At 46.3% G+C, this 13,392-nt stretch overlaps 2 protein-coding genes across 2 annotated transcripts; one reads left to right on the forward strand and one right to left on the reverse strand.

Annotated features, from left to right (window-relative positions):
• Positions 1–443: 443 nt before the first annotated feature.
• Positions 444–2,418, forward strand: LOC147988332 (uncharacterized). Its single transcript, XM_087534579.1, has 5 exons — positions 444–660; positions 737–1,049; positions 1,133–1,234; positions 1,310–1,371; positions 2,130–2,418. Exons 1-5 carry the CDS (start codon positions 506–508, stop codon positions 2,416–2,418), a joined length of 921 nt encoding a protein of 306 aa, XP_087390705.1. The 5' UTR covers positions 444–505.
• Positions 2,419–9,375: 6,957 nt separating this feature from the next.
• LOC147988333 (uncharacterized) lies at positions 9,376–10,751 on the reverse strand. The gene is made up of 5 exons (XM_087538545.1): positions 10,716–10,751; positions 10,395–10,568; positions 9,954–10,313; positions 9,660–9,869; positions 9,376–9,570 (listed from the first exon to the last, which is right to left on the reverse strand). Exons 1-5 carry the CDS (start codon positions 10,749–10,751, stop codon positions 9,376–9,378), a joined length of 975 nt encoding a protein of 324 aa, XP_087394671.1.
• Between the last annotated feature and the right edge of the window lie 2,641 nt (positions 10,752–13,392).

Raw genomic sequence — 13,392 nt, forward strand, 5'->3', positions numbered from 1 at the left:
TACCGACAGGTAGTTGGTCTGTTTTGTGATCAACTCATTTCTTCATTAGCAATGCAAGCTTGCTGTCAAGTTAACATTGTTTTTCTTTCATATGCAACTGGACGATGCGTGTTGCGGGATCACAGATAGTGCAGGCATTGGTGGTAATATGCTTCTACTTTCTGTATGGAGCTGGGAGCGTCTACCTGTTGGACGCCCGAAGAGCGTCAGGTTTAATCCTTGGTATGAAGATGAAGATGACGAATTACGGCGCCCCACTTGGGCTTACAAGTGGGATGTGGTTTCCGAGATGACGAACGATGTCAATCTCATGTACCAGAAGTACGCTGCCGAGTTGGACATGATTACGCCTGAGCAGGTAACAAGGTCATTACTTCAGTCATTTCTCATGTTTGCCTAAAAAAATTCACCAATTTTGCATTGTTGCCCTATTTCATAGGTGGAATGGCAGCCATATGGCGCCGATGACAGACTTGGGTACACCCCGGAGTTTACCATCAACCCGATGTGCTTGCGGGATAGGGATCTCTGGTGTATGCGGTGCCCACTGATATGCAATTGGGCTGTTGAGTTTCATTTGCCACATCGCGTGTCTCGTCAGTTTGGTCTGTTCCAGCCTCACCCGCCGGAATGGGTGGATACGGACAAAGCACTTCATAGGTAAGATAGCATGAACCGTATTGACTAAGCATCGTCACTCCTTGATTTTGCTAATGTTTGGTTTTGTACCATGCAGGTTGGACAGGAGAAGGCAGCGGAAAATAAAGGACTGGGATAAGCATCATGCTTCGTATGTTACCCGCTTCCAGCTTTGTGTGGAGGAAGCTCGTAGCAGTGCACGCGCCAAGCTTCGTGAGCATAGTCCACTTGCTTTTGATAACTACATACGATGGCTTCTTGAAAATACTCGAGTTGAGATATGCCCGCCGGCATATAATGAGGATATTCTTGAAGAACCCGTAAACTTTGAGGATCTATCAAAGGGGAAGTACAACAGAGATGTCAGGGTAGGGCGCGGAGTCCCTGCTGTTCCGGTGATTAACTATGTGGTAAAGTGTTTCTTCTTTACTTTCCCGTTGGCCGTATTACACATGTTTGAATGGCTAACGTGTTCATTCTTTCTCATCCGCAGCGCACCGAGATCAAGAAAGCAGCTGATGAGAGCCAGTCTATTCTGGAGGAAACACCGGTTGGAAAAGGCAATGATGATGGTCCACTACGAGCATTCCTCAAGGTACAAATCGCATTCACTATGAGAGGTAGTCTATGTTGCGGAGTTTCATATCTTTCACACTTGTTCATGTTACAGCGTCAGGCCAGGAAGTTAAGGCGGTTATCGAATCTTCTCGGTAAAACTAGCGTTTCCCCAAAGTAGCAATATTTGAGCAAATGTGACAATTCCTATGGATGAAAACGAGGGGATCGAAGGAGATTACCTTAAGGGAGGGGTTGGCTTCGAAATCCACGGTCAAATACTTCGGATTTGAAAGATTTGAGAAGGATTTGAGAGGGGGAGAGGGGAAGAGAGGAGGGGCGCAAGGCTAAGGGTTTGTGTGGGGTGGGGGTGGGATGGGAGAGAGGATGGGGCCAGCCTAAGTGGAACACAGACTGTGCAGCGCCCAAGAGCTAGGCGCTGCACATTACAAGTGTGGCGCCTAAGTCTGAGGCGCTGCAGTGCTGTCTGTGGGGCCGCAACTGAACCAGGGCTGCCACGCTGGCACGAGGTGCGACGCCCAATAGAGAGGCGCTGCATAGTAGTGTGTGGCGCCTAACTGTCGCGCGCCACACAAAAGGGTCAGCAGAGTGAAATTTTTTCGGAACGAGGTCAGTTTGTGATTTGATTTGAACCTCAGGTCAAATATGTGATTTCTGCCACCCCAACATGTGGGGAGGATGGCTCCAGCGAATCTTTCTTACCGCCGCTGGTTGGTCTGATCTGTTCCTTCTTTCTACCGCGCGATCTGGTCCGGCCAAGCGCCCAGGGCTCAGCACGCCGCGTCTCCGCTGCTCTCGGGCTTCGGACCAGTCACTCGTGCTTTCAGGTAACCGTCAACGCTAGCTGCTCAGTCCACCTCTCGCATTGCCTGCTCAACATTGAACCGAATGTCCGCCCTGCTGTGTGCGTGCAGCTCAAGGGCTCTATGGAAGGGGGCGTTCGTCGACGCGTTCCTGCAAAGAATCAAGAACAATAGGGAGAATCTCAACGGCAGGAAGATCTGGTCTCGCAGGTCCTCCATCCTGCCGGAGTTCGTCGGCTCCTCCGTGCTCATTTACAACGGCAAGACCCACGTCCGTTGCAAGATCACCGAAGGCAAGGTCGGACATAAGCTCGGGGAGTTTGCTTTCACGCGGAGGCGGAGGCCCCATCGGGCCATCACGGTGAAGACCGGCGGTCAAGGAAAGGGCAAGAAGAAGTAAGAGAAGGGAATGTGCTGCGTCAAAGGTGAGGCTACGATGTTGTTGTTAGAAATGAATTTGGATATCAGCCCAAAGTTTACCTGCATTAATTGTAAGGCTCTTTTGTTATCCTGAAATTTTCCTTCCTTTAGTTATGGGTGGAAATTATTAAAAAAAAATCAGTTGGTGCCGTAACATTCAGTTTGTTATCCTCTATGGAAGTTATGGCAATCTGAATTCAACCTCTTCTTCTGTGCATCACTCTGTTTTTCTTCACTGTAGCCCATTTATCTTGTGGCACAATTCAACCTCTGGACATGATTGAATTAAATTTTTGTGATAACTGTAAAGTTGTAGATTTGTTTGTATAGATAACTGATACAAAATTGTGAAGTAAACTTATATTTTAAGAGAGGTGATGTGTAAAATCGTAGGAGCGTGTCTTTTATTTTTTTAGTTTGAGTAGTGTTTTAAGGAGCTGTACCTTATAATTATAATATTTTACTTCTCTTATTGGGTTTTGGTTAAAGTGAATTCTCCTTGCTGTGCAATTGAGTTGTGAATAGTGAGCTACATCTCTTTGTAAACTGTCTGTGATATGTCACACTGTAGACAAAGGCTGAGCCAAGCCTGTTAAGCATCCATTCTATGACATCTTACCTTGGTTAGAATGAGAATGCAATTGAGATGTATGGCCATAAATGAGTGACATTATTGTCGATGCTTATGAAATAAATACAGAAGCTTGGCTTGTTAAACGTGTTTCCACTATGGTTGCAAAGATCATGGGGCTTTCTGGGTGATACTAATTACTTTTTGTCACTTGCCCAGCTCACTCTGTTCATAACTTTTCAGGTGGGTGGGTTTAAGGACAGTGGGATGAGGGTGTAGTTGAAGCACAAGCACTTGAGTCACCTTCATTTTCTGGACTGCGTTTTCTTAGAAGAAGAATAATTATAGCAGAATGGATAGCTCATCTTACTTGAAGATTTTCCATGGACTCTGTTTACTCTGCTAGTGGTTCCAGCATAACTCTGGAGCGCATCTACTCACTGAAGGCACTGGAAGTTTGATATACCAAAATCTCGAAAAAAGTTCAAAGTTGAAGTGAATAGTAGCTTACAATTTTGCTAGCCTACATGGTGAACAAAATTTATGCATGGATGAGATGAAATGAAGTGTTTGTACATGCAAAATCTAGGCTGAGTTGCTCTCATATAAAGATAGTTCAAACACCCACTGGCTTACTTGCTCGCATATCAACAGATTGATATAACACCTTTGGATTTTATTTTGTACTTATCTAGCTTGCTGGTAATATCCAGCTTCTGATTATCTCTTCCACTCTAGCTAGCAGTTTCAGCTTCTTTATGGAAACAACACTACTTTTCCTGCTCAGGCAGCAAAAGTACTCATAGCTATGTATTATTACTTCATGCATTCTTTAAGGTCAATCAGCAGGGTGTATTTCTGCTTTCCTCTCTCTCTTGGGATTCTAGTTTTTCATCTGATTAATATTGTATAGAAATGGCCATGAACCACCGGGAGGTTTTCTATTACCAAATGGATTTGTTTCCTGTGAACATAGTGTAAGCTGTAACTTTTCTTGCAGCAGATAAACTTACTGGTAGCATTTGCCGTTATGGCCGTTGGGCTTGCTCATTGGCGCTTCATGGCCGTTGGATCTGCTAGTGGTTAATCTTGTGGTGCTTTACATTTACGTTGTCACCTGTCTTTTGAATTGCCCCTTTGTGCAGCTGATTCCAACGTGTTTTTGGACCGTTTTTTCAGCAACCGAAATATCAGATATGCTCATGCAGTGATATTTTTGGGCGCACCCAGTTGTTGTGCTTGGGTACGATTGGGGGGGGGGGGGGGGGGGGTATGGCTATAGAGTGGATGATGGTGGGCACACTGCAACAATGACATGCTGGTGCGCACAGATCTCTGTTTTTTTTTTGACAAAACACTAATCAAGTTGATGTCAAGCCAATTTGGGTTATATTTTGGATTCTCAGAAAGTTTTGTTACACCATTCCTTGAAGGTTGGTTACTTGGATCAATCAGGATTAGCCTGTTTGGAAATGCATTTGAGGTTCAATCACAGACTCATTTAGAAACTGCTGTACATTCTTTAATTGTGAGTTCCCTTGATATTTCCCTGGAAAGAGATTGGAAACTAAACATGCAAGTGGAGTGGTCATATCATTCTGCAGTCTACTCACATGATAAACGATTTGTGAATGGCATTCTCAACACATATCCCATGCTCACAATATATTGGTTTCATAAGAAGAGCTAACAAAGATTAGAGATGTGTACAAGTCTTATATATACCCCTGCTTTAGGATGTGAAAGTGAGTGTGATATGAAATCTTATTTTCCCTTGCGTCTTTAGCTTATTGACATCTAAAATATTGGAGGAAAACAAAAATGTGAGAGTTAAGGAGATGAAGGGAAAAAGAGCTGAAAAGCACTTGCATTGCGGTACCTTTCTCAGTCCACTTGAAGTACGATTACCACTCTACAGGGTATGCCGATGGAACTCGGACCAAGAGCCGCAGTGACCTTTCTAGCTCTAGGAAGAACACCCACAATACAACGAGTACGCCTCCAGGCACATGATTCCAGAATCCGTGTCTGAAGCAACAGGTTGCCAAAGGTTTAACTGTGTCTTGTAGGCATGACAATGTCGAAAACGACAGCTTTGAGGAGACCCTGGAGCAATGTTTGTGTCATGCCAGTGCCCTCAACCATAGGCACACAGGTCTAGCAGATCCCAATCATGAAGGTCCGTGAGCCATAGAGAGACGATCGATGAGCGAGCTGTAAGAAAGTCATCTGCTAGTGCACTGGGTATATGGACTCGAGGGTCCGACTTGTAAGAGACTGCATGTGCCTTTAAAAGGGGCAAGTGCCATCCTTGTAACGTATCGATTAAATGAGAATTACCTGAAGTCTTACTTAATATGTTCTGCATCTCTCCCTCTTCCTCTGTTCTCTCATCCCCTTCTCCCAAATTATCCTCTCCGGTCTGTGATTCCTCTACAACCACTAGCAGGACATCACAGTTCGATTTCTTTGTCAGCACTGGAAACAATTGATGTAGGCGCAAATCTGTGACAAAATGGATATTGTCTATATCATTAGTAAAAAGGAATGAGTTAGAAGGTGCCCTCTTACTTCTTTACTTAATTATCATTCTATGTGCACTCTGGTGTTTGATATTGCATTTATGGTAGACTAGATATTTAGCTGCAAGAAAAGTAGATAAACTTGATGCAGGTAATAAAAATGTCTCATCCTAATTATAAACTGTTAAGCACACTAAGGGTGTTTTGATATCCAAGAGTCCGTATCCTTGTGAAGATGACGGTAAGACTACCGAATTAACTTAGACTTAGTGCACCCGGAGCTCATGTACTCTTTTCATCAAATAAATTATTGTCAGAAAACAAGCATTTTGTTTCTCTTGGTGACATCATTCAGAACTGTGAGGATGTGTACTTCTGCAGCCCAGGCTCATGTGCTATTTTTATTTACAAATTTTTGTGTAACATATGGAGTAAATGCCTTTTGCCTCCTGAGACCATTTTTGTGAGGATGTAAGACTGTTAGCCTCTTCCGAGAGAAGAAAAATTGAAGCACAGAGAGAATAGAATGTCTGTTTATTTATTCAGAACTGATGAGCATTTGTACATCAACCGTCACTTACAATTAATAATTTCACAATGTATTCCTCACTTTCTCCAATGTTTTCTTCTAGGTTTCTTTGCCATGATTTGCTGATCTCGAAAGGGGCCCAAAAACTTAAGTCGTATCAATATCCGTTTCACGCAAATCTTTCAAATGATGCAATGGTTTTGGAGAACTCCCTATTTTTATTTGCCAGTAGTCTAAAAAAAGTGATGGTAGGTATGACTAAAAATAGCGTAACATGCATAATAAGTTCTTCAAAGATTGGTTACTTCAAACCATTTGGGATTAGCATGTTTGCAAATGCTATTGTCGTTCCACCACTCACTCATTTATGGACACGTCCCATTCATTTGGTGTGGGTTCCCTCCCACGCATGATCTTCACTTCATTTTTGACAAGACATGGGAAACTAAACATGCAAGTAGAATGGTACGGTCACACCATTTTGCAGTCCAGTCACATGCTAAAAATGTCATGATAAACGACTCCTGATTCATGAATCACATGCTCACAATATATTTGTTTCATAAGAAGAGTTGAATAGATCACAGATGTGTAGAAGTCCTATATATACTTACGTTGCCCTATGATGTTAAAGTGAGTGTGATATGAGTTCAGATTTGTTTACATCTTTAGCTTCAGAGCATCTAAAATATTGGAGGAAAACAAAAACATGAGAGCTAAGGGGGTCAAGGGAGAAGGAGCTAAAAACCACTAGCGATGTCGTGTCTTGCTTTGTCCACTTGAAGTTGGATTGCCATTTGATGGGGACTACCGTCATAGTACTATAGTTGAGAGCTGCAGTGATCTTGGTAGCTCTTGGGAGAACATCCTTATGCAACAGTTGCTTAGTTAATTACGATGAATTTTATGATAATGTACCAAGTCTGAATGAAGGTACAACACTAGTCCTCAACAACATTGAATCTGCCACGTTCTCATCCGCATGGCTTTGCGTGCGCGTCCCTCATCAGAGCTTCTATCATCACAGCTGGCTTCATAGTTTCATGGTGTAGGAGTAGTTGATAGAGAGTGGTACATGGGGAGAGAAATGTTACTTTTACTTGAGGTTGAAAGTAGTTATGTTTACACCTTCGGTTTTCACTTTGTGGGCACTCTGATGTTTGGCGCTTCATAGTTTCGTAGGAAGCATCAGCCATGCATGCTTCCTATGGGTTTTACTAGAACTGGTGTTGGCTATACGGTTTCTCTTTTATTTTTATTTTCCTTTTTTTTGCTCTTTTACTGTTGCTTGTACATATTGGACACCTTTATTCCAATACATATATTGTAGAACGATTGCTCTATGGGTTTTGGTTCAAGAAAAAGGTGGTGACCACAACCACAACGCAAACACGCTCCGCGACGTCTTTCCCCCACCCGTCGGGGAGACCAACGCTACAGTCATGAAAAGCGTGAGTACCATGATGTCACGCTAGATTTCAGGGATGGAACACTAATTCAAAGCATGACCGCCCACAATAAAGTAGGCCCAAGTTTAGCGGCGACCAGAACATCAAGTTCTGGAAACCAACAAATGAATGAACATTGGAAAACTGGTGTTTCTTCCACAACACCTCTTCACACTTCTCTCGCAAGTGCGGCGAGTTAGCGGAATCATCCCAATAGATAGAAAGCCATAAGAGACAGATGGGCCACGAACAACGAGAGGAGAATGAAACAAAATTGCCACCACCGCCTCCCCGGCCTCAGTACCCACCAAATGATGCCACCGTCAACCACATATGGGGTGGATCCACGTCATACGACTTGTGAAGACATTACAAAAGGATACTACACGAGGTGATGGACTCACCAGTGTCATCAACCCTCAAGTGGACGCAAGTCCCGATCACTTTCACCGAAGATGATTGTCCACCTAACAAACTCTTTCCCTGAAAGACATCCATTAGTCGTCTCTCCCGTCATCAGCAAAGCCATAGTTCATCGCGTCCTGGTCGACGGAGGGAGTTCTTTCAGCCTCATTTCCATGAGCACCCTGGGTAAGATGCAAGACGATCCCTCTCACATCTTGCCTATCCGGCGACATTTTACAGCACATACCCGGCCTAAGCCTATCTTTAACATTCGTGTTGATGTATAATGTGCTGCCTAGTCTCTTCCATCAGATCGGTCTTTTAGTTGCATTGGCTAGAGCATGCACTTCTACAATTCGGATGGCAAGAAAACTTCCGTACCGTACAGTGCACGTTCGAAGTCGTCAACTTCCAGATGGTGTACAACGCCCTCCTAGGCAGGCCACAAATTGCATAGTTCTAGGCCATCCCCGACTATGGCTTCGCCGTACTTCAAATGCCTGGCGAGTTCGGAGTCATCTCTGTCCACAGCTTGTTGCAAACAACACTAGAGTGCCACTGCGAGAGCTTCAAACTTGGTTCTGCTGAAGATCACGAGGAACAAGACGACCTCGGTCTTCGCCCTCACAAAACTGCCGCCATAAACAACGACACCACACTAGTAGAAAAAGGGTCAAATGTCAAGCCACTACCGGAATCGCACCCTATGCCGGCCGTCGGCATAGCCCTGAAAGGCCGTCGGGACAGGCCTATGCCGACGGCACCCGTCGGCATAGGGCCGTCGGCAACATATCCGTCGGCGTAGCCAGGAATGCCGTCGGCATAGAAAGGCCGTCGGCATAGGCCCTATCCCGACGGCGTCCGTACATCTATGCCGACGGCCCCGGCCGTCGGCAACGTTATCGCCTAACGGCGGCCGCCGTCAAGTGCTGACCAATGCTTGCTCGCCACGTGGCAGGTCTGTGCCGACGGTCTAGCCGTCGGCATAGCTGTCGACTTAGGTTGAAACTATGTCGACGGCTAGACCGTCGGCATAGACCTGCCACGTGGCAGCCACTGGGAGCTCCTGGAGCAGGCCTATGCCGACGGCTTAGCCGTCGGCTTAGTTTGAAGCCGTCGGCATAGACCTGCCACGTGGCAGCCACTGGGAGCTCACGGCAGCTCTATGCCGACGGCCTAGCCGTCGGCATAGTTTCTGTCTGTTTTTTTTCTTTTTTCTGTTTTCTTTCAGCTCAATTCATTTGAATATATACAGCACACAACAAATATATGCATCACATAACAGCTGGCCCAGCAGCATCACAGAACAAATTCATCATCACACATCATAAGAAGCATCGCAAAGCATAAACATATAAGTATCATCACCACCAAGTATAAGAATCTCACAAACAACAATAAGAAACATCACAAGCATATAAGTATCATCACCACCAAGACCGCCACAATGTGACCCAAAGGCTTAAGCGCCAGGACGTCGAGCACCACGGAGGTCGCCACCGCCAAGACCGCCGAAGCCCAGGTCGTCACTGCTAGCAGCAGCGCTACCGCCAAGACCGCCTCCTCCTCCGCCTCCGCCTCCATGGATCGGAGTGGTCGGGCTCCGTGTCTCCGGAGTGCTGCGAAGACCACCGCCAACGGTAGATCCACCTGTTCCCTGGATGTTGAAAAGACATATGCACGGGATATATGACTGTGTTGAAAGGCATGACATGCTTTGGGTGAATAGATTGGGGATGAACTAACCGGCGAGGGGCCAGCGGTCTGTGCCACAAACTCCTCAAAGCTCATCAGCACTGGTTGTGCTGGAGGGCATTGTGCTGGAGGGAACTGAGGACACCTGCCGGCCGCCATATCCTGAAAAGCCTGCTGCATCTGGCTATCCCTCTGCACTTGGTGTTCATAAAGCCTCTGATGCCACGCCATGGTCTCCTGGCGTGTGTACTCCATGTAGGCCTACGGTATGACATGATGGAACTCATAAAACTACTAAATGCGGAAAATGAAGTGAGAAATGAAGATAAGAGGGAAAATACTTACAGATTGTTGCTCCTGAAAGAGGTACTGTGTACTAGTCACTGGCTGGCTCATGCGCTGGCTCAGGCTCGGGTCGATCCGACGAAGCTGTGTGTAGGAGATACTAGGAGTGATCACAGCATCGAGAACCACCTCCCGACCGTGCTCCTTGGGCCCCATCCTCACCACCGCCGTGTCGTCCAGAGGCGCCGCAATGGGGTCAGGTGTGTCAGGATGTAACTCCAGATACGCTTCAGAGTAGGCCTTCTTCCTCTCTGCGGTCTTCTTGCCGTAGTACTTGGGCTCGCCAGGCTTGGGGTCCTTCCGCGTATGGGCGATCTCCCACGCCTGCATGTGTGAGAGCGGCCGCTTCAGTTTCTCCTCCTGCACCACCAAGCAGAGGTTAGTCATACATAAGAAAGTGATGGTAAATAGAAGAAGAATGTTTAATGGGGTTAGTCATACATTAACTGCCTTGTGGAGATAGTGGTTTCGGTTTCCCTGAGCATGTACTCCCTCCGTCCCTCGGTTAGCCTTATTTTTGGTTCTCATAGCCGCCCAGGCTCCAGCCTCATCACACCAAAGATCCACCAGTGCCGCCCAGGACTCGTCTTTTCCATAACACCAATTTGGACACACCTACATAATAAAAGCATAATGGCATGTAGGTGTGTCCAAATTGGTGTTATGGAAGCATAAAGCATAAAGCATAATGTACCACAAGGTAATGAAAGCATAATGAAAGCATAATATATGAAAGCATAATGAAAAATCTTTTATACTTACCGCCAAGAACTCGGGCCTCTCCAAGGTAATGCCCATCCTCCGCGCTTCTTCCTTGGTCATCTTCACACCAAGATAGTCGTGGTAGTATGTGCAGATGGCCACATAGCGCACCTCGTACTGCATCTGGCGGGCCTTCTTCTTGCATTGGCGCAGCACAATCTGGTCCGCTCTAGCCCTGTGCTCCGGAAGAACTCGATAGAATTTCTACAATCATGCATGAAACAAGAATGGGAGAAGCCATGAGTTAAATCATTCATGAAACTAGAATGGACTTGTGCTTCTGAAGAGAACTCACCCAGAAAGTAGTGATCACGGCCTTGGCATGGGTCTCATGGTCCGCGTGATGGGCCGCTTCCCAGTGGTCCCAGCTCGTGGCCAAAACCCGACGGTCCGGCTGCCTGACTGGATCAGGACAGTACAACCCCGGCCAATATAACTTCAGCAAGACGGTGATGAGGCCATTGGGAATACGGACCCCTTTAGAATATATCCAGTTGCTGCAAAAGAATGAACTATTAGCATGTGACAAGAAAAATAAATAACAACCGGAATAAGCATGTGACAAGCAACATAATGAACCACTTACTCTTTTCCCGTGGGCTCAATGAGCCACTTCTACTCCTCAGTAGCAGGAACCTGCTTTGGTAGCTTTGCGTTGCCACGCAGCCACCCCGTCGTGTCAACCCCCTTCCCGTCACCACCATCATCCCCGCCACCACCCTCCTCGCCTGCCTCCCCCTCCCCAACCTCCTCCCCAACCTCCTCCTCCTCCTCCTCCTCCTCGCCTGCCTCCTCCTCCACCTCCTCCTCCTCCTCCTCCTCGCCTGCCTCACTAGAGGAGGGTACCTCACTAGAGGAGGGCCTCGAAGACAACACCCCTAAGTCGGTGAGGGTGCGCTCTTTCTGGCCGCGACCCCCTGTAGTGGCTCTCCCCCCAGCACCTCGTCCTCTAGAGGCTCTCCCCCCGCCCCCTCCTCCTCTAGGGGCACCTCTCCCTCGACCTCCCTGTGAGGAGTCATCGTCAAGTAGCCGAGGGGGAAGATTACGTGCTCGACCACTCCGACTAGGCAGGCCGACGACCTTGCGTAGGAAACCCACGCCGTCGGCCTTCCCCTTGCCCATGTTCCACGAACTTGCATTGAAAAGAGAAAAAGCAATTAGTAAATTAATGAAATGAAGGAAAATGCATGATAATAAACACATTAATAAAAATGCATAAAAAGGCATATTCCTAAACTATAGAAAAAAAATACTTGAAACGTACATCTGCTAGAACCCATATGAATCATCACTGTTGTAACCTCTTTCTCGGTCCGTCTCATCATCACTATCAATCATATCATCTTCGTTGTCCGACGGAGGTGGAGGCTCTTCCTCGTCGTCAGCGTCTTCGTTTAACTTTACTAGCATAAGTATGTCATTTTCATTGACGATGGTCTCACCATCATTCCGTGCATTGTGGACGTTTGGGTCCACATCATCATCACCCAATGGTCTAGCGTCATCGTTTCTAACCACATCATCATCATCATCATCAGGTTGCTCTTGATAGAACACTCCCTCGTATGTCATGGGGTTAATGTTGTAGTAATCGTCTTCATTCGGGTCTGGTAGCTTACCATGTGGCGACACCTTGAACACAACTTCCCAACCCTTTAGATACACTTTCTGGCATGGGTAAGGCAGAAAATATACTTGTGTAGCTTGGGTAGCCGCAATGAAGAGATCGGCTCCGGCATAGACGGTTGATGGTTTAACTTCGACCAAACCAATGGAAGGCGTATGTTTTACCCCCTCCCGCGGATCGAACCATCGGCATTTGAACACAGGCAGACTTAGGGTCTCACGCCCCTGGCGAAATTTAACCTCGTATATATTTTGTACCCTTCCGTAGTAGTCTACTGAATTTTGACCGGGGGTGTACACTCCAGTATTTATAGTTTTGGGATCGGGGCGGCTATTTTGGTGCTCCTCTGTATGGAAGCGATACCCATTCACATCATACTTTTTACATGTCATGACGGCAGGGTCAAAACCCATGGAAACCCATCTCAATTCATCATCCATAGATATGTTCAGATCTTTTCCCTACAAGTATAATGGAAATTGTTGCGTGCATTAGTTCGGTTAACTAATAAATGTTGAAGTAGGTATTTAATAGGGGAGTGTGGAAAATTACTTTCTCCATGAACCAAGCAACAAAATTTTTACGTCCAGGGTTTCCATGACGGAGAAGAGTAAGTGCCTCCGCCTCAGTAGGAGGATTCACTCCCGTCCATTCCTCTTGAACGAAATCACTAAAAAAAGATAAGCGGTGTTAGACTGGGACTAAGTGAACATGAAACATGATGATGTGGAAGACATAAAGGAATGGTGTAGTGGTATTACCTCATCCACACTTCGTCAACTTCCTTGATGTTGTGCAAGATATAGAACATGAGGTCCTCCCACTCTTGTCGTGGCATGTTATAAGATTTCGAGGCCCCAGCCCTCCCACCTTGCGCGTTGAATAGATCGAGCCTGGGTTGATACTTGGGCTCTTCTATATTGTATCGAGGCACCTTGTTATGAAGATGGGGAACGTGGTCTGGATAGTATGATGTCCTGAGGTCTGACACCTCCTCTAGGATAACTGCCTCAGCTATGGAAGCTTCAATCTTAGATTTGTTTCCACATT

Source organism: Triticum urartu, chromosome 1A, assembly GCF_056163025.1.
Source record: "Triticum urartu cultivar PI428250 chromosome 1A, HENAU_Tu73, whole genome shotgun sequence".
In the NCBI taxonomy this organism is placed as follows: Eukaryota; Viridiplantae; Streptophyta; class Magnoliopsida; order Poales; family Poaceae; genus Triticum; species Triticum urartu.

Coding starts and splice junctions, on each gene's coding strand:
- LOC147988332 (XM_087534579.1), top strand. CDS start 506: ATGTGCTTGCGGGATAGGGATCTCTGGTGTATGCGGTGCCCACTGATA. Junction 1,050..1,132: donor TTCCGGTGATTAACTATGTG/GTAAAGTGTTTC, acceptor TCTCATCCGCAG/CGCACCGAGATCAAGAAAGC. Junction 1,372..2,129: donor AAAACTAGCGTTTCCCCAAA/GTAGCAATATTT, acceptor GTGTGCGTGCAG/CTCAAGGGCTCTATGGAAGG.
- LOC147988333 (XM_087538545.1), bottom strand. CDS start 10,751: ATGGGCATTACCTTGGAGAGGCCCGAGTTCTTGGCG. Junction 10,569..10,715: donor AGAGGCCCGAGTTCTTGGCG/GTAAGTATAAAA, acceptor TTTATTATGTAG/GTGTGTCCAAATTGGTGTTA. Junction 10,314..10,394: donor ATCTCCACAAGGCAGTTAAT/GTATGACTAACC, acceptor TTGGTGGTGCAG/GAGGAGAAACTGAAGCGGCC.